The sequence below is a fragment of the Lontra canadensis genome, unplaced genomic scaffold (assembly GCF_010015895.1).
Source record: "Lontra canadensis isolate GAN:19392208 unplaced genomic scaffold, GSC_riverotter_1.0 scaffold55, whole genome shotgun sequence".
Lineage (NCBI taxonomy): Eukaryota > Metazoa > Chordata > Mammalia > Carnivora > Mustelidae > Lontra > Lontra canadensis.
In genome coordinates, this window is record NW_022631049.1 from 12,940,245 (window position 1) to 12,960,210 (window position 19,966).

The 19,966-nt window shown below is 49.1% G+C and overlaps 1 protein-coding gene across 4 annotated transcripts; it reads left to right on the plus strand.

Moving 5' to 3' along the window:
• The first annotated feature begins 12,536 nt into the window (after positions 1–12,536).
• BMP4 (bone morphogenetic protein 4) lies at positions 12,537–19,624 on the plus strand. Of its 4 annotated transcripts, none has more exons than XM_032875356.1 (4): positions 12,537–12,615; positions 15,919–16,043; positions 17,200–17,526; positions 18,510–19,624. In XM_032875356.1, the coding sequence occupies exons 1-4, from the start codon at positions 12,554–12,556 to the stop codon at positions 19,364–19,366; spliced, it is 1,371 nt and encodes a 456-aa protein (XP_032731247.1). In that variant the 5' UTR covers positions 12,537–12,553; the 3' UTR covers positions 19,367–19,624. The 4 variants fall into 4 exon arrangements, with proteins under 4 accessions (XP_032731247.1, XP_032731250.1, XP_032731249.1 ...); XM_032875359.1 differs by lacking the exon at positions 12,537–12,615 and adding an exon at positions 12,698–12,819; XM_032875358.1 differs by lacking the exon at positions 12,537–12,615 and adding an exon at positions 15,098–15,250.
• The last annotated feature ends 342 nt before the right edge of the window (positions 19,625–19,966 follow it).

The window sequence follows — 19,966 nt, forward strand, 5'->3', positions numbered from 1 at the left end:
GGAAGACATTGTTGTAGCTAGCTTTGAAAAATACAGTCTACCATGCTCTACCACTAAGTAGGTAATTGGGGGTTATCTCTCTGGGCCTCCATCTCTGCATTTATAAAATGAAAGGTTGAGCATGAGGATAGCAAACCTTCTGGACCTAAAAGTTCCCTGGTCTTACAACTGAAAGGGAGATGTAGTATTCCCATGAGAAATCATAATAAATCATGACTGATATCCTAAGTCCTTCCTCAATGCTCACCACCATCTATATACGACTCCAAATGGAACAGGAATGGAGTGTCTGGACCAGAAACCCTCAGCATGTGTGGCAAATTTCCTTAAAGATCAGCTTTGAGGAAGGGTTTTTGTTTTTGTTTTAAATTTCAAAATACTTAAAGAAGGAAAGAGGGAGGGAAAGAAGGAAAGAAGTAAAGAAGGAAAAAACTTAACTTTTTGAGGCAGTGACCATTTCTTGTTTATTATTAGAACCCCAGCACCTGACATACAGTCTAGAAGTAGGTAATCTCCAAAAAACGTTGAGTGAGAACAAAAAGAAAAGACAACCCAAGGTTTACTAGTTTTGTGCCTGATAACTCTATGGGGGAGGCGGGGGGCAATCCTTGGCAGGTTACCAGGTACAGACCCTTTCACCATTTTACTCTGGAAATTATTTCAGTAGTCTTCCAGTTGGCCCCCTTTATTCTATCCTTGCCCTAAACACGGCAGCCAGAGAATGTTGATCACACTGCTTCTCTGCTGAAAACCTTCCAGAGGCTTCCTGGGTCACTTGTAATTAAAGCCAAAACCTTTTCTAGGGCTGGAACTAGGTGAGGGGAGGGAGGCACCTACAACACAGCATTTAAGGAGGTGCTCACTCTCAGGGGCCCACCCAGCACTTACACCATCTTGAGAAGGAGTGCCTCCTTAAATAGGGAGCCCTGGGTTCCTCCTTTGCCTCAACCTAGTCCCAACATTGGTTCTTATGGTGGGTTACAAGACCATACACCATCCAGTCTCTCACCTCCTCTGCCTCTCTGACCTCATCCTAATATCCAGTCCCTCCCTCCTTGGCTCACTCCACTCAAACATACATGCCTCTTCCTCTTCGCTATTTCCTGAACACACCAGGCCCACTTCCACCTCAGAGTTCACACTGCTCTGCCTTTTGACAGAGCCGTTTCCCCAACATCCACGTGGCTGGGTCCCTCATCTCTCTCAGGTCTCTACTCAAATACTACCTTTTCTGTGTAGCCTTCCAGGACTGCTGTGTTAAAAGTCAACCTCATTGTTATCTCTCTTTCCCACTCTATTTTTAATCTTAGTACCTAGTTCCATCTAACATGCTATGAATTGTTCATATTTACTTTGTTGGTGGTCTGCCTTTCCTACTAGACTGTAAAATCCAGGAGGACAAGATGAGAAATTTGTGATATAAAGCCATGAAGAATAGAGAATTATGGGATTTTAGAATAAACAGAGGTCTTACTAAAGGAGTCAGCCGACTATAGCTTGCAACCTATGTTTGTATGGGCTATGAGCTAAGAATGAGCTTATGAATTGAATTGTGTCTCTCTAAAATTCATATGTTGAAACCTAATCCCCATCATCTCAGAATGTGACCTTAATTTGGAAATGGGGTCATCACTGCAGATGTAATTAGTTCAGAGGCAGTCATACTGGAGAAAGATGGGCCCCTTGCTCAATAGGGCTGCTGTCCTTACAAAGAGGAGAAATTTGGACACAGACACCCAGGAAGAACGCCATGTGAACATAAAGGTAGAGGTTGGGTGAGGTTCTACAAACCGAAGATCACCACAGATTACCGTGGAAGAGTCTTCCTCACAGCCCCCAGAAGGAACTGACCCTGCTGACACCATGATCCCCACCGCTAGCCTCCAGAACTGCAAGATGATACATTTTCTGCTTAAGCCACACAGTTTGTCGTGCTTTGGCAAACCAGCCCTAACAAAGGAATACGAATGGTTTGTACATCTGTAAACAATTGTAGGAGGAGGAGAAAGAGGAAGAGAAGAAGGGAAAGGAAGGAGGAGGAGGAGGGAATGGGGGCCAGATAGGGGGAGGTGGGGAAGGAATAATGACAGAGGCAGTGTGTGGCCCTCAAAGCCTAAATAATAAGTTCTTTGGTCCTTTACAGAAAAAGCTTTGACACTGACAGTTTAGAGATCATCCAGTCCATATAACTTATGAAGATATGGCAGCTTCCAGAAATGAAGTCACATATCCACATTTTTACGTATAGTATGAACTGGTGTAGCTATACCTAAAACCAGGCTATCTGACTTCAAGTCTGTGTTTTAAAAAGCATAGCTACACCGACTACTGCACTTTTAAAAACCGTTTCGTCATTTCCCCCTGGTTTAAGTCCAAGTACCAAAATACTACTGAGAAGATGTTTCCATCAATTATTTCCCCCTCCCAGCAACCTGAGGCCGTTACAGAAACATACCATAATTCATAATTTTTTTTAGCAAAGTGCCTGCTATTATCCATATTTTTTTTGTTTTTGCTTTTGGGCCCTGGCCTCCAGCAACTCATTTTCTGTGATACTGGTTCTCAAACTATAATTAAAACATAATTAAAGATCAAGAACAGATGTCTGCCTGCTCTCTGGAGCTTCCTCAAACTTACGTAGTATAGAGTTTGGTATCATGGATTTTATGCTGAAGAGAAATAAAGTCGGAGAACTATCTGTTGAACAAACCCATATACAAATGCTAAAGGCAGAAGAGAGTATTTAACATAAAGTGGACCAGAGCTTGTAGCAGTTCTTTTAACACACCTGTAACTCAGGGAGCGGCACACCAAATCCATCCCATTTTCATCAGCTCCGTGACTTGATGGGATAGACACAAAAAGATGTGTCTCTTCTCAGGTGAGACACTGAACCATGTGGAGGAGGGTCTCAGTGTTGCCATTTGTCAGAGGCTGAAGATGATAGTGCTTCCTACAGAGGTTTCCAGTGGGTTTGGGGAGTGGAGGGCAAAGGTCTTCTTTTCCTTCTAAGGCATAGGTGCCACTAAAAAGGAACTGAGTGTATCAATTTCTGTTAATTTGCTGGTGAGCCCGAAATGTGGAGGAAATGAAAAGGAAGCAAATGGGTTAAAGACCATTTTCCAGCAAAGAGTATGTGAGAACATCGAACATCCCAAATGTGGCTGCTCTAATTCAAACTCTTGTATTTTTGCACAAAATTTACAGGTACCATAAGAACTAAATTTACTTAAATCTGAATAAAATTTTCTTTTTTTTCCCTAGTATCCCTTCTCTAAAGCAGAGAGAGATCTCATCTGAAGTTGAAGTCTGGAGTTAGCTGGGTGGCCTTGGGCAATTGACTTAACCTCTCTTGGTCTTTCTTCAAATGTTAAAAGGGAGGCGGGAGGGAGGGAGGAGGGGATAACTATAGTATACAAGCCATAAATCGGTCCAAGGATTAAATGAGATAATGAAACATGAAGGTACCTAACAATGGTCAGGAATCCAAAGTATGCTGATTTTCTACATAAATATACTGTTGGAAAAAATATGCAAATATTCACCTAATTATAATTATTTACATAATTGTTCATCATGTGGATGAGTGTGGAAACCTATCAGCACTTATTTCCATAAATAAATGCCACCAGCCATATGTTTTGTGATCTGTGAATTAGCTTCACATATACTGCAGCGTTTGATCTACAAACTAAAAATCTCAGAGAGTCTTGGGGGGCTAGGTGGTGGGTACAGCTAACCTGGGGCAGAGCAGGAACCTGGTTTCCAAGTCACATTTCTGCACTTCTGCCAGGCTCCTTCCCTCTATAGGTGTTGGCTCTAAACTGAGAGACATTACCAGTTGTCTCAGTGGAGCATTAACATTTTGCTCTGGGGGCACCTGGGTGGCTCCGACTCTTGATTTTGCCTCAGGTGAGGATCTCAGGGTCTTGGGATGGAGATCAACTTTGGGATTCGTGCTCAGTGAGGAGTCTCCTGGACACAATCACCCTCTTCCTCTGCTACTCCGCCTGCTCCTGTTGGGGGCTCAATTCTCTCCCCCCTCCCCTTCTCTCAAAGTCTCAAAAAAAAAAAAAAAATTGCTCTGGAGTGTGAAAGCTATGTACCACTGAGTCAAGGCTTCTGTGTGTACAGCTTAGAGACATTCTCCTAGTTAAGAAACGGATTTGGATGCAGTATATTCTACAGGTTTTTAACCATTCCTGAGTCCAAATCCCTTTGAAAATTTGATAAAATTATACCCCATACCTGCACTTTTTACATCTACTTCCATAATTGTATGCATAAATTTTGTGGTTTTCACAGATCCCCTAAAATCCCTCTAGAGATCCTTAATGATGCCACTTAGCAGGTTTAAGAATATCTAATTTAAAGGGATTAGCCTTTTATTTATATACAAGAAGGAAAGCCTGCACTCACTTTAATATTCACCTTAAAAACTTTTGTTTTTCAATCCTCCAGTTTCTATTTTGTTTCGTTGTTTTTTAGTTCTGTCTAAAGCTGGGGACATAAAACCATACTATCCAACCTTCTCAGAGTCCAGCTAAAGAATTAATCAGATGCAAGAGTGGCACAGCACAGGTGCAAACTGAAATCATATTGACCTGTTACCCGCAGCCGACACCCTAACACACTTAGGAAGTGATGGAGACACAAAAAGATTTTCAGAACGAGTATCAGAATTTTGAAGCAAATTCTTCAAAATCCAGCCTGACATTCCCATGTACTGAATAAGGAGTCTTCTTGTCATGTTGCATTTTTACCTCTTGAGGAAAGGGTAGGGCACCCCAGGTTGTTTGGCAATGGTCCCCTGCCCCACCAGAGACCATCTGAAGTTTTTCCAGCAACTTTATACCTCTTGCTGGCCTTCTCCGTGCCAGGTCCCTGGTCTTCCTTTCTAGCCTTACTAATCTCACTCTCTGAGGTGACCTAAACTTGCAGGTATCACAGCAAGGCTTGGCAAGTAGACACCGCAGATCCCAGGAGCCCAGGCACCTGAGGAAGCTCCCTCTTCTCCTTACTTGATGAGGAAAACCAGACTCTGGCCTTGGACAACCTATCAAAAGATGGAACTGGTAGGGGAGGGGGTGTTTAGGTAAGGACGCGAGCTTAACAAATACTAGCCAAACTTAATTTTCTGGGAGTAGAAGCAGGACTCCAGTACCCTGTGCCCCAACATATCTGGGGCTTGTTGGAGGAGGGGTGGCTGATGCTGGGAGCAGGGGCAGACTGTTGCAGGAACCACATTACAACTCTTCCTCCTTCCCTCCCTCCCTCCCTCCCTTACTTCCATCCCCCCTTCTCCCCAGAAAGAGTCCGGTGTTTCCAAGTCGAGGTGGATGAAGAAAGCAGTGGGAACACTCCATGTCTGAGGAGCCACTCTCGGGGTCGCAAGGCAATCCTATGCGGGTGGCCCGCCCGGGTGGCCCGGGCGCTCGCTGTGGATTCACGTGGGGGTCAGATTAGCCATCTGGGGCACAGATCCTGCAAAGCGAGTCTGAGAGCGGGACGAGCTCTCGCAGGTAGGCAGGTGCAGCCGCAGAGCGAGGAGGGCCAGAGCCGGAGGTTGGGGCGCGGCAGGAGGCTGCGGCGCTGCGACCGCGGGAGGTGCGCGGGGTGGCGTCCCTCCGGCCTGCGCTGACACCCGAGGCCGCTCACGCGGGCGGCGCCGCCGGGACGCGAGAGAATGTGTCCGAGGAGCGGGCGCCGCAGCCTCCCGAGCCTCCGCCCGGGCTCTCGGACATCGGGGGACGCGAGCGGAAGTTTCTCAGGGGGAATCTCGGGGAAGCCCACGGCCCCGTGTGACCCGATAGGACGCGGTGCGGTCGGCGAGGCCCGAGTCCCCGGCCTGCTGCGCACATGCAGTCGCGAAGGGACAGTGTGCCAGAGAATTGCCAGGCGTCCTCACCTCCTCCTGCATCCGCAGGCGGAGGGGAGAGCTAGGTGCGTCTCCGCTCTCCCCAACGCAGGTCGGCCCCCTTCCCGCAGCCTCTCACCTCACGCTTTCTTTACCCGAGCTCACGTGGTCTCGGAGCTGGCCCTGGGGACGCAAGGTCACGTGCACCTAAGAGCCATTTCTGCGTCCCAGCTGGGACTCGGGGAGGCATGGAGAGAGGAGGCGTTCCTTCGGAGCCCCGTTTTCTCTCTTGCTCTCATGTCCCCAGCCCGTCCGCAGCCCAGTTGCCAAGCCCAAGGTTCCCAGAATGTGGAGATGGCGCGCATTTCTTTCTCTGAAGCTCTTAACCTTCTCTTTGAGCTTAGGGCATTTCTGTCCTCAGAAATACATATCCGGTGTCCTCGCCTTTCCCCCTAAAGACTGACACTTTGTAATGCCCTCTCCAAGCCTCTCAGCCAGAGAAGCAAAGGAGGGGAAGAGAGGAGTCCAAAATGCAGATGCCTCCGGGAACCTTATTTCGGGCCCAGAGGTTCTGGCCCTCCTGGGCTAGAGAGGCGTGCAGGATGGTGCATCAGGCGTCTTACCCTCTTACCTTGGGCTGCACTGCGCCCCAAAGGCCCCGCCTTGGTTGCTGCAACTGCTCATCTTCTGGAGACCCCAGAGCGGATTCCCTGAAGCCCCAGGTCTGTTTCCTTGGTGCTGTGCCCAGTTTGCTTCCCTTAGCTTCACCCTGTGCAACTCCCTGTACATCCCTCTGGTCACTGAGGTGGCTAGAAACATCGTCTCTTTCTGGTGGGCTTCAGAAGCAAATAACCCTAAGGAATAATTTCAAAAGCATATTTTTACCAAACTTTTATTGAAATACAACACGCACAGAAAAGCACACAAATCTCATGTATACAACTTGATGAATTTTCACAAAGTGAACATCAACAAGCATTTTTGAATGTTGAATCCATCTATACATAAACCCTGAAGGGATTACAAATAATAGACATTTATTCTTGAGGAAGACATTGGGGAAAAGGATTTCCCCTCCCCCTTCCCCAGTACCATGAAATATTTAGACTATTTGTAAACACACCCAAATTTTATTTGTATAACAAAAATTTCTTGGATCACATACCCCTTTGGACAAAAACTGTCCTTGCAAAAGGCTAGAAAGCTGTTAGCTTGAACTGAGCTGTTTAGGTGGTTAGATGGTATTGCCCAATTGACTTCCGGTTTGGAGACCATAACAACTCATTTGGTACAGCCTGATGTTCCTGCTTCCAAAACGCATCCCATAGTGACACTGCATTTTTATCCAGGTCACACTCTGAATGTGCCACAGGGAGAAATATATGCTGGGATTGAAGATATTCCAAAGTTTTGACTTCTCTACATAATTCAGGATAGTTTTTTTCCAAGCAGCATCCCTGCCATAGAAGCAAGGGGGTACAGTTGACTACTTTTTAGCAGAGGAAGCTTAAAACAGGGAGAAGCCAAATATTCTTCATTATATGCCAATGCCATCCTCTTTGGAAAGGGAGGAATTTCAATATTCATGCTCTGTCTGCCATCCACATGTTAAACATGTTAAGACATAAAAGCAGTCTTTTCATCTGTCTGATCTCTCTGGGATCTTGATTAGAATTCTCTGTCCATTTTTGATGGTCTGTTTTGAGGATTTTTTTTTTTTTAAAGAACTGTATTCCAGAAAGTAGAGAGTCAATGATTTATATTATAAAGAAAAATTGTTAAAAGTCAGAGATGTTAGAGATGGGAAAAATCAGAGATGGAAAATATTTCATCTAGTCTAGTATTTTTTTGTTCTCAGGAGTTAATGCCTGTCCACTTTGACACTAGTCATCTTAGCAGAGATTTGCTCATGGGTCAGATTTATATAGACAAATAATGAATGTTAACTCCGTGTGTGCTGATTCACATAAACAGCCTTTATCCAATCAATATGTAAGACACGTGCAGCCCCAATGATTATAAAATAAATGTGAGCTGTAACCCCTTCCTTTAAAAAGTTTATCATAAATAAATAAATAAATAAAATTCAGTGCCAGAGTGACTTTTTACCTACTTTGCTCATGTAATCATTACCTTTGCGAAGAAAAATAATAGCTAATATTGCGGAACACTTTATGTCTGCCGTTTTATTATATTAACTCCCTTAATTCTTGTAAGAATGTTATGAAATAGAAATTGTTATTCTCAGATTATAAATGAGAGCAAACCAGGACTCTGGGGGTTAAACCTTTTGACCATGATTTTAGCTAGTGGATATTGTTATTTCTTTCTCTTTACATTTATATCTTCATCTTCATCTTCGTCTTCATCTTCATTGACACCCGTGAGGAACTTGGTCAGTGCTCATATTTTACACTGAGGAAATTGAGACCCAGCAGAGGTAAGGAGCTTCTTTCTCAAGATCACAACTTTTACCCCTGGGGAAGTTCACAGGAACTTCTTTAAGGTGGGCTATGTAATAAGAATCCCGATGAGGTAAGATTTTGGGTCTTGATTTTGTTCTGTATTCTGAGCACTGGGAACATATCCTAACATTCTCTGTCACCACGTGCTGTAAGGATAGAGCAGCAGCTGCTGCCTTGGTCTTGGGAAAGCCCCCAGAGCAAGCCTTGTCTACTCAGAAGCTCTGTCCTTGGAGCAGGGGTGGGGGATGTTAGGGGTGGGGGAGTTGGGGTGGCATGGTCCCTCCATCCCTCTACAAGCCCACTTAATGGCATTTGGAGGTGGAGGCAAACTGACCTGGGCTGAATTTTGGATCCCCGACCTACTAGCTCTGTGACCTTGAGAAACTTGTATGATTCCTCTAAATTTGATTCTCATCTATAGAACAAGGATTTTTATGACAGTTGTTGTGAGGACCAGACAGCAAATATGTAACAAATGGTAAGTATAAATTAGAGCAAAATGAATGGTCCTGGCCAGATTCAGAGATCCCTTGTAATTCCATTTCCAATTTATTTACCTTAATGTTTCTTAAAAGTCAGCAAGGATGCTGGGGATTCATTCAAAATATATCTCCAGATCTTCAACAGACACTTAATTGACAAAGAACATTTGATAACTTGATGTGGTTCTTCAAACTTTTTTTTTTTTTTAAGATTTTTATTTATTTATTTGACAGACAGAGATCACAAGTAGGCAGAGAGGCAGGCAGAGAGAGAGGAGGAAGCAGGCTTCCCGCGGAGCAGAGAGCCCTATACGGGGATCCATCCCAGGACCCTGGGATCACGACCAGAGTCAAAGGCAGAGGCTTTAACCCACTGGGCCACCCAGGCGCCCCAACTTGATGTGGCTCTTAATCAAGGGCCTAGAAATAGGAACTACTACACCTATAGGATTAGAAATCTTTTCATTTGCAAAGACCTATTTGGAGTGTTCTGGGCATAGTAATACTATAATTACTATATTTAACAGCTTATAAAGCACACGCCAAGCATATTCCTTGCCTGTTTACTAATGTCTAGGTATCAGCCTTTTAATGGTATCCATCAGCCTTGAAAATAAAAGTGAAATAACTTTTGAAACTGTAGTTCTCAAGCTTTAGTGTGCTCAAAATCTTGAGGAAACCTTGTGAAATGCATAGATCTCAGGTAGGCAGGGCTGAGCAATCTGCATTTCTCAGTATCCAGCCTTGTTCTGAAGCTTATGCTCCTCAGAACATACCTTAAGAAAGGCTGTCCTAAGGGTTTTCTGTCCAGCTACTCTTTCTTGAAGCTTCCCAGGAAAAACCCAAACAAACCCTTTCATTTACCACCAGTAGCAGCAGAAGAGCAATAGTTAACTCTTGAATTACAATAGATGTTTCCTCCTAATCTAAATGATTTAAGGGCACAGCTTCATTTGGTCCAGCTATATTATATTCTATAAAAAACCAGGATTCACAAGAAGCTTGAGGTAGGGACTGATTTCCCTCACCAGCTCTGATAGCTGGGTTGTGATGGATTTAGTTCTCTAAAGCAAGTAATTTCTTCTTTTTCCATGAGAGATTGGAAGCAAAAAGGAAAAGAGGAGTGAGTAAAAGGAGGTGATAATAGATGGTTTGTACAATGTGGGCTAGAAATAAAGCTGTCCAAAGAGAACTGAAGCTGAGTTCTTTCACCACACATCTAAAGATTCATATCGGGGTCTAAACAAGGTATGTCAGGTAGCTTAATTAGAAACTCCTGGACTATGAGTTTCACACACTCATGGGTGGGCCAATGGCTACTTTATTATTTAGGCTTCAGCAAAATGAGATAATAGCAATTATCCAAAAGGATTTGGATTAAAAAAAAAACCGACCTATTATCTTGTGCCTTAAAATAAAGCCCTGCTTTTAAACACAGCATATCACTGTTGTTTTTGAGTTTAAATATTAAGAAGAACATTTTGTTAATGATTAAAACAATACTGATTGTTTTAGGGGGCTCAGTGAACACTTAATCTGTCCTTATTCTAGGCAGTGTGTGGAAGGAGCACACTGCCTAATGCTCCAGGATGGACATTAGGTAACTACTTAATGGAATTTTAATTTGTTTCATTATTAGTAGTAATTGATGTAATTCTGGGGGTGCCTAGTTGGCGCAGTTGGTTAAGCTTCTGACTCTTGGTTTTGGCTCAGGTCGTGATCTCAGGGTCTGGAGATAGAAGTCAGCATAGGGCTCTGTGCTCAGTGCAGACCGAGTCTGCTTGAGACTCTCTCTCCCTCTCACTCTACAGCCCCCACCCCTCGCCTTGTGTGCTCTCGCTCTCTCATATAAATAAAATAAAATTTTTTTAAAAAGTTGATGTAATTCTGACTATGTTGGAAGCTGGAAGTATCCTGTCAGTCATCCTTTCAGGGTGGTGGTATTGCCCTGCCCTGTTTAATCAGAGGTTTCTAGAAGAGGTGAGCTCAGGTGTGATTTAAAATGAAAGAAGATAGGTGTTTAATGAATTTCAATTAAAAAATGAAATCATTTTTAAATTGAAAAGGGGTATGGAAACTGTCCTAATCCATTCCTTCTGCTGCTGAGAAAACCAAGGCCCATAGGAATTAAAGAACATGCTCAAAGCCGTACAGTTTGTTTCTGTTGTCTGAGGCATTATTAAACTAAAAGACCTCACAGGCCTAACCTGGAAAAGATGGCAGGATGCCTTGGCCCTGCTCTCACAGTTGTGTTCCCCCCCCCCCCCATTTCATCTAATTCCAGACTTTGGTGATCTGTGTTCCACATAGGAGGTAGTTCCTGTTTTCTAAATATTGAAGGTGTGTTAATGTAAAAGTCTTTGTAGGTGAGGTACCTAGGACGGATACCTGTTTAAGTAAAGACCTACATGTTTTGCTGGGACAGTGAAGAGTAGTAGCTATCCCAGGGTAAGAAATCCGAACAGAAAAGGCACAGTCCTCCAGCACTCCCTGGTCTACCCTGAGCTCAGGGCTGTGACCCTCAGCCCCGCCCTGCAGTATTAGCTCAGAAGTCCAAAGCAGAGCCTGTGATTTACTTCAGGGCTCTGGGCAAGATCCTTTAACCTGGTTGTTCTTCCCCTTCTGTGTTTGTAAACCAGGGAGATGATGCTGATAGCTCCCGCACTGCTGCATCAGAGACACCGTGTGAAATTAACTCCTGTTTGGGAAGGTTTTAAGCACACATTCCACCTCCCTGTTAATATGATTACTAGCACTTTCGTGTAAGAAAGGGCCAACGCCTCACCCTTTTCTTCCTTTAAAAACAGAACAAAGGGTGTCTTTTCTTGTCTCCCTGTGGCCAAAAAGGTTGCTGCTTTAGTGGTTGGTTACCTCCTGAGAAGGTCAGTTTGCTGAGTTTAAGTATTCCCAGGTGTGCCACAAATAAACAACAATAACAACAAAAATGACCTCTGTGGTGGTTCTTAAGAGGGTTTCTGAGTGATAATAAGCAGGCTTTTCTAACTGTAAAAACATGGCCCCAGCCTGTCTCCATGCCACCACTGTCCTCAAAAGTGTTAGGCCTGGGGTGGGAGGGGAAAACTCAACTGTTTGTTGGGGCCATATTTCTGAGGGTCATCGCCAAGGCTTTCCAAAAGAAGCATTGAAAACAATGTTTTGGAAGGAAAGTCACCTTTCGATAGCCAAAGAAGTACCTCTTAGAGCACACAGTTCTGCGCACAGCCTGTTTCTCACTGTTTGGAAATCCTTTAACAGTTTATGGAAGGCCACTCTTTAAAGCAATCCAACAGCTCCTTTTTCCATAACCTGATTTTAGAGGTGTTTCATTATCTCTAATTACTTGGGGTAAATGGTGATTACTCAGTGTTTTAATCATCAGTTTGGGCAGCAGTTACTCTAAACTCGGGGAAGCCCAGACTCCCATGGGTATTTTTGGAAGGTACGGCGACTAGTCGGTGCATGCTTTCTAGTACCTCTGCACGTGGTCCCCAGGTGAGCCCCGGCCGCTTCCCCGAGCTGGAAGCAGCGTCGTCCCGGCCAGGGCAGCAGCTGCAGACTCAGGCGCAGCCAGGGCTTCCGGGACCCTGGCCTGCGAGGCGAGGCCCGGCGGCTGGATGGGAGGATGTGGGCGGGGCTCCCATCCCAGAACGGAGGCGAGCGAGGGCGGAGGGAAGAAAGGAGGGGCTGCCGGGGACGAGGAGGAGGAAGGAAAGAAAGAAAGAGCGAGGGAAAGAGGGGGGAAGGAGAAGATGCACGAGGGCAGAGGAGGAGGGAGGGAGGGAAGGAGAGCGGAGCCCTGCCCGGAAGCTAGGTGAGTGTGGCATCCGAGCGGAGGGACGGGAGCCTGAGACGCTGCTCGGGGCTGAGTATCTCGCCTCTCTCCCTGATGGGATTCCCATCCGCGCCGTCTCGAGCCTGCAGCACCCCAGTCCTCGGCCCTTGCCCAGGTTCACTGCAGCCGTTCAGAGGTCCCCAGGAGCTGCTGCTGGCGAGCCCGTTACTGCAGGGACCTATGGTGAGCAAGGCTACCTGGCGAGGGTTGCCGGGCAGAGGGGGCCGGGGAGCATCCGTGGGGGGAACAGTGGGGGTGCTCAGCCTCTGGCCCCACTCAAGGTGGCCTCTGGCCCCACTCAAGGTGGCCTATTTTCCCCCAACGGTGGTGCTAGAGGTAGGGATGCTGGCGCTGAAGGACACCTCCGCAGCTGCTACTGCCTCTACCGAGGCCACTTTCTCCGTCCGGCGGCCGCGGGCGATTTTCACCTTTGGTAGGTTCCGGGCAGAAGAGATGGGAAGAAGAGGAGCCTTTAGTTGGGGGTCGCTGGGAAAGACTGCGAGGTCTTGAGCGGAACGCGTTGCGGGGGCTCTGGTGTTCGCGACCCCCGGACGGGAAGGTCCGAGACAGAAAGGACTGTAGCTCCGAAGTCCCGACAGTACGAGGGGGCCGAGGGATCGCGAGGTGGAGGAAGAACACCTAACCAGGGCTGGTTCTGCTGCCGGGAGCGCGGTCCTGCTACCTCCGGAGCCTACGCGCCGCCCTAGGGGCTGCGGGCTGCGTCGAGGCGAGTGTCACCCGACCCGGTCCCCAGCCGGCGGGAGCCCCTGAGAGCACGCGAACTGAGGCTGCACGACGGGCCTTATCCACAAGCTGTTTTCTGGAACTTGCAGCATCCAAGGAGGCTCTCCCCTATCATTTCCTGGCGTAGGGTCTGTAGGGTCAATGGTCGGGATGCCTGGCGCTGCGAGCACGCGTCTTCCTGCGGTGTCGTGGCCCATAGGGAGTCGCTGGCGAGACGCCCTGCGCACCGAGGCTTATACTGGTCCTCCCAACCCAGAGCCAACCGTCAAAGGTCCGGGAATTCCCGGGTCCCTGCGGACCCTTCCCCGCCAGAGCTGGGCCGAAGGCCTCAACCGCTTGCTGCGCACCGCTTAGGTGGATGGACTGTGAGGAGCGCAGTTTGTGGGCTGAAAGCTTTGTGAGACGTTAACCGCCCCCCCCCCGCCCCAAAACATAGACTTGGTAAACCGAGGCCACCTCTGGGCAAACTTCGGCGTCGGGAGAAGTCTCTGGCGGGGAAGTAAAGGACAACGCCACGAGTTCGTCCCTGGCACCCTCTTCCCCCCAGAAACAGTTCTGGAGACGGACGTCCTTTTGGGCTTTTGTCTTTTTTAATCAAAGAAAAAATGGGGAAGGGGGTAATTGCGTGATTAGAGACGAATCCTACGAAATCCAAAATTGAAACACTACCCGGGGAGTCCTGCGCGCTCCCGCCGCCGCCCGGGGAGATTCCTAGGGGCAGAGTGAGATCCTGGGCGCCCGCCCCTTCCACGGGCCCTTCGCCCCGCGGGGACTGGCTCTTCTCCATCTGCTTTTCCCACTTCTACAGCGCTTCCCACCGGGCACATCTAGGGTTCCAGGCGTCTGAAAACCAACCAACCAACCAACCAACCCACCAACCCCTCTTTGCTCTCCCAGCCCCTTCGCAGTCAGTCCCAGCGGTGGCGCGGGAGCGGGAAAACCGTAGAGCGGCTCACGGAACGGCGCGGCTGTCTCGCGGCGCCGACGGTCGCGCAGGGGCGCCCTCGGCCTCCACTCCCCGGCCGGCGGTGTGGGGCGGCGCTGGGCAGCCGGGTATCCGAGGGAGAGCTAAGCGCTTGATTCTTTACTCTTCCTCAAACGCTTCCCGCGCGTGCCAAGAAGAAAACCAAATTTGTGAGGGCGAGAGGCGGGGAACCTGAGCCCTGGATCTCTGAAGAGACCCGAGGCTGGAACTTGAAAGAGCCTCGGAAGGGAGGGCGGGTGCAGTGGCCTTGGGAGCAGGAGTCTGGGGTTCGGGACCCCGCGGCGGGCTGGGGCCGAGGCAGAGTCGCGCGGGTTAGGTTTTTGTGAAGGCCCCCGTGCAGAACGACCCACGCACGCAGCATCTTCCCTTAGAGTCAGGACATCCCGGTAATTCCTTGAGCTGTGGATTGGTTAAGATTCTTGAAGAAATATTTGCTGCGACTCTGCAGCTGGTGCAAAGGAGGAAGGGGGTGGGGGGAGGAAGTGGCGGGGTCGGGGGAGGAGTGGTGGTTTCAAAAATAAGACAATCTGGAGAAAGAGAGCGAGAGACGCAGACACAGAGGTCGAGCGCAGGCCGAAAGCTGTTCACGGTTTTCTCGACTCCTGGGAACGCGGTGGGATTTCCTTTCTGCGCCGGGTCGGGAGCTGTAAAACCTCAGCGACATTAAGACCCGAAACTTGTGATGCGCCCTTTCCGCGGCGACGTCTCCTTTTGAGTCCGCCCCTCTGCCTTGAATGGCTCGAGGACCGCTTTCTTTGGGGATTTGCTTTGCTCGGAGTGGACCCCGAGGCTGACGCGGTGCGGAGATTCTCTCCGAAATGGAGCGGCCGCTCCCTCCCCACTTTCCCACACGGATCTCCGCCTAACACCTCCCCCTCCGGCCGGGTGCGTGACAGGGGCGGCTGCTTTCGGCTGGGAGCTCGAGCGCCAGCCCGGCTAGTCCGAGCCCTCGCAGGAGTTCGCCAGGGGGTGACTGGCTGTCGCTGAGAGCAATATTTGGCCTCGCCGAGACCCCGGGGAGGAAGTGGCGGGGAGCGCGCGCGCGCGTGTTTGTCTGTCCCTCAGCGCTTTCCTTTTTAAGTGCCCCTGGGTTGGTGAGGCTTTGAGCTGCTGAGACGCCGCCGCCCCCGCTCCCGGCCCCATTTGAGCCGTGTTCGCGCTGGAGGCGCAGTCCCCACGGTGCGCCCCAGATCCTCCGGCTTCAGGCCGCTGGCGCGAGGGCCCGAGCCGCTGCACCGAACGTCGCAGGTAGAAGCGAGGACCGCGACCTCTGCGAACCGCGCCCGGGGAAGGACCGGGGGCTGCGCCGAGTGCGGCGCGGAGCTCCTCCTGGACGGCTGGCGGCTCCGGCGGCCCGCGCGGGGGTTGGCCTCTCTTGGAGGGGGCGGGGCCGCGGGAGGAGGACGCGCGCGCCCTTTCGCCGCCCGCCGCGGGAAGGGCGGGCTCCTCCGTGCGCGGGGCGGGGCCTCTGCGTTCACGTGACTCAGAGGGGCTGGAAGAAAAACAGAGCCAGTCTGCGCCAGAGTCTCATTATATTCAAATATTCATTTTAGGAGCCATTCCGTAGTGCCATCCAGAGCAACGCGCTGCCGCAGCTCCTCTGAGCCTTTCCAGCAAGTTTGTTCAAGATTGGCTGTCAAGAATCATGGACTGTTATTATATGCCTTGTTTTCTGTCAGTGAGTAGACACCTCTTCCTCCCCCCCCCCCTTCCTGGGATTTCACTCTGCCCTCCCCACCCCTGCTCGCCTCGGGTCGCTCCCGTCGGACCTTTTTTTTTTTTCCAGAGTTCACACTCCGCTTTCTGGCAGCGCTGTCGCTTTCTTCTTGGCCGGGCAGCCGCTGGGCTCTGAGCGTACCGGTTTTGTTTAAAGCTCTGCTTGTTCCCACTCGCACTCTCAGATGGTGTGCGTTGCAAGAAAGGGGAGCAGGAGGGGGCTCAAGAGATGAAAGGTCCGCAGCCCGGGGTTGTCCTTTCTGGGCGAACACACACACACACACACACACACACACACACACACTTAACTGGGGAGCGCCCAGCGCCCCCGCGCTTGTTCCCAGCTGCTTGTCAAAACTCACAGAGGTCTCTCTCGGAACCATCCCCACTCCCCCACCCCCTGCTTTCCTGGGAGTGAGTGAGCGGGCGCGATCAGATGCTTTTTGCTGGGCATTTCAAACTCATCAGCCACAGTAAAATAAACCGTCAAGCCACTCACTCGGTCAGCTCCCAGACCACGTTCTGGTCTCAGCCTCTGGACCCCGCCGCCCTGAGTCTTCGCCCACCCTCCTGCTCCGAACCAGCTGGAAGTTGTGGAAGTTGGGCTCCGAGGGCGGAGGAAGAAGGGGGGTGGAGGAAGAGGGCGAGAGGCTGAAGGTCTGAAGTGGAGAGCGATGGCATTTTAGTTCTCCCTCCCCCACCCTTTTTTACCCCCTCAATGTTAACTGTTTATCCTTGAAGAAACCAAGCTGAGATCATGGCTCAGATAGCAGTTGGGACAAAAAAAGATTAACAGGATGGAGGCTATCTGATTTGGGGTTATTTGACTGTAAACAAGTTAGACCAAGTAATTACAGGGCAATTCCTACTTTCAGGCCGTGCATGGCTGCAGCTGGTGCTGGTGGGGGTGTGTGAGGGAGAAGACACAAACTTGATCTTTCTGACCTGTTTTACATCTTGACCCTCCATCACTAGCCTTATATGCATATGCAGAGACATCTCTGTTTCTCTCTCGTTATTGGTGTTTATTTATTCTTTAACCTTCAACCTCCTCCCCCTCCCCAGAGACACCATGATTCCTGGTAACCGAATGCTGATGGTCGTTTTATTATGCCAAGTCCTGCTAGGAGGCTCGAGCCATGCTAGTTTGATACCTGAGACGGGGAAGAAAAAAGTCGCCGAGATTCAGGGCCACGCGGGAGGACGCCGCTCAGGGCAGAGCCATGAGCTCCTGCGGGACTTCGAGGCTACACTTCTGCAGATGTTCGGGCTGCGCCGCCGCCCGCAGCCTAGCAAGAGCGCCGTCATCCCAGATTACATGCGGGATCTTTACCGGCTCCAGTCTGGGGAGGAGGAGGAGGAAGAGCAGATCCACAGCATCGGTCTGGAATACCCTGAGCGCCCGGCCAGTAGGGCCAACACCGTGAGGAGCTTCCACCACGAAGGTCAGTCCGTGCAGAGAGTCCCTGGCAGGGGAGGGCTAGTACGGCTGGTTGGTGGGGCCGTGGAAGCCCTGGGGGAGAAGAGTTCAGGTTACATCAAAGCCCCAAATCCTGGACGCTGGAGAACAGAGCTGCTTACCTCCAAGAGCTGTGGCTGAATTTATTTTTTGGAGACAGAGGGGAGGGGTTCGGGGGAAGGGGAATGACACCACTCAGACATGGGCTAGCCCCTGTGGTGTGTTTTTGCTATATCAAAGCCTTTTTTGCCAGGTTTTCTGCCCGTTTTTTTCAAAGCACCCACTGAATTTAATATTACAGCTGTGTGTTTGTCAGGTTTATTCAATAGGGGCCTTGTAATCCGATCTGAATGTTTCCTAGCGGATGTTTCTTTTCCAAAGTAAATCTGAGTTATTAATCCACCAACATCATTACTGTGTTGGAATTTATTTTCCCCTCTGTAACATGATCAACAAGGCATGCTCTGTGTTTCCAAGATCGCTGGGGAAATGTTTAGTAACATACTCGAAAGTGGAAGAAGAGGGAGAGGGTACTTGTGTGCATGTTTCCTCCTGCCTCTGCTCTCTTGGCCCCCCTTTTTCTTTATAACCACTTGTAAAGAAAACTGTGTACACAAAGCCAAGAGAGCTTTAAAAGGGGAGTCTGATGGTGGTGGAGTAAGGAGTTGACACATGGAAATTATTAGACATATAAAGGAGGTTGGGAGATACTTTCTGTCTTTGGTGCTTGCTGAATGCTAGCTAAGTTTTGCTGGTTTGCTAGCTGCCCATTTATCTGTTCCTTCAGATTAAAAGATATGCTTATTTCCCCAAATGGGCTTTCACTATGTAAGCAGAATTCAGCACCCATCACTCAAAGCTTCTTGACCGAAGCTATTTCTTGACTTTTAGATTTCTCAAAAAAGTTAATGTGCTTTTATTATTTTTTTTCCTTTTCCCTTTTTCTTTTTTCTCCTTGACTGTGCCTAGAATATTTGGAGAACATCCCAGGGACCAGCGAAAACTCTGCTTTTCGTTTCCTTTTTAACCTCAGTAGCATCCCAGAGAATGAGGTGATCTCCTCTGCAGAGCTCCGACTCTTCCGGGAGCAGGTGAACCAGGGCCCTGATTGGGAGCAGGGCTTCCACCGAATAAACATTTATGAGGTTATGAAGCCCCCGGCAGAAGTGGCGCGTGGGCACCTCATCACACGACTACTGGACACGAGACTGGTCCACCACAATGTGACACGGTGGGAAACTTTTGATGTGAGCCCTGCGGTCCTTCGCTGGACCCGGGAGAAGCAGCCGAACTACGGGCTGGCCATTGAGGTGACTCACCTCCATCAGACACGGACCCACCAGGGCCAGCATGTCAGGATTAGCCGATCGTTACCTCAAGGGAGTGGGGATTGGGCCCAGCTCCGGCCCCTCCTGGTCACTTTTGGCCATGATGGCCGTGGACATGCCTTGACCCGACGCCAGAGGGCCAAGCGGAGCCCCAAGCATCATCCACAGCGGGCCCGGAAGAAGAATAAGAACTGCCGGCGCCACTCGCTCTATGTGGACTTCAGCGATGTGGGCTGGAACGACTGGATTGTGGCCCCACCAGGCTACCAGGCCTTCTACTGCCACGGGGACTGCCCCTTTCCACTGGCCGACCACCTCAACTCAACCAACCATGCCATTGTGCAGACCCTGGTCAACTCTGTCAACTCCAGTATCCCCAAAGCCTGTTGTGTTCCCACCGAACTGAGTGCCATCTCCATGCTCTACCTGGATGAGTATGACAAGGTGGTACTGAAAAATTATCAGGAGATGGTAGTAGAGGGATGTGGGTGTCGCTGAGATCAGGCAGTCCTTGGGGACACACACGTTCCTGTCCTTTCACCCACACACTACACAGACTGCTTCCTTATAGCTGGACTTCTATCTTAAAAAAAAAAAAAAAAGAAAGAAAAGAAAAAAAAACCTAAACATTCACCTTGACCTTATTTATGACTTTACGTGCAAATGTTTTGACCATATTGATCATATATTTTGACAAAATATATTTATAACTACATATTAAAAGAAAAAATAAAATGAGTCATTATTTTAAAGGTACACTGTTCCTTTTCTCTTTAATCCTTTTTCCTTCTGCCCCATCTCTTTTGAAAGATTTTTTTTTTCCTGTTGAGGAGGGGCTGGAGGCAGGTTGGAAGTCGGAGGGTGGTAACTGGAGGTGGTTAAGTTGGAGGAACAGGAAGTAAACTGATGGTAGAGAGATGGTAATTGCCAGGATGAATTGTTTTCCATTTCTATTTAATGTTAACAAGGACGCAGTATCCTCTCCCATCTGGATGACACATGCCTTGGAGAAACAGTGGGATGAAAGGAGCAGGCCAGATTAAAGACTCAGTTTTGGGCTCCTTGTACATCTCCTGTTTTTGCTCACCTGTTAGAGGT

Excerpts from the sequence above, each read along its gene's own strand:
- BMP4 (XM_032875356.1), top strand. The coding sequence starts at position 12,554 with ATGCACGAGGGCAGAGGAGGAGGGAGGGAGGGAAGGAGAGCGGAGCCC. Across the intron at positions 12,616-15,918 it reads GAGCCCTGCCCGGAAGCTAG|GAGCCATTCCGTAGTGCCAT; the intron begins GTGAGTGTGGCA and ends TATTCATTTTAG. Across the intron at positions 16,044-17,199 it reads ATATGCCTTGTTTTCTGTCA|TCCTGCTAGGAGGCTCGAGC; the intron begins GTGAGTAGACAC and ends TATTATGCCAAG.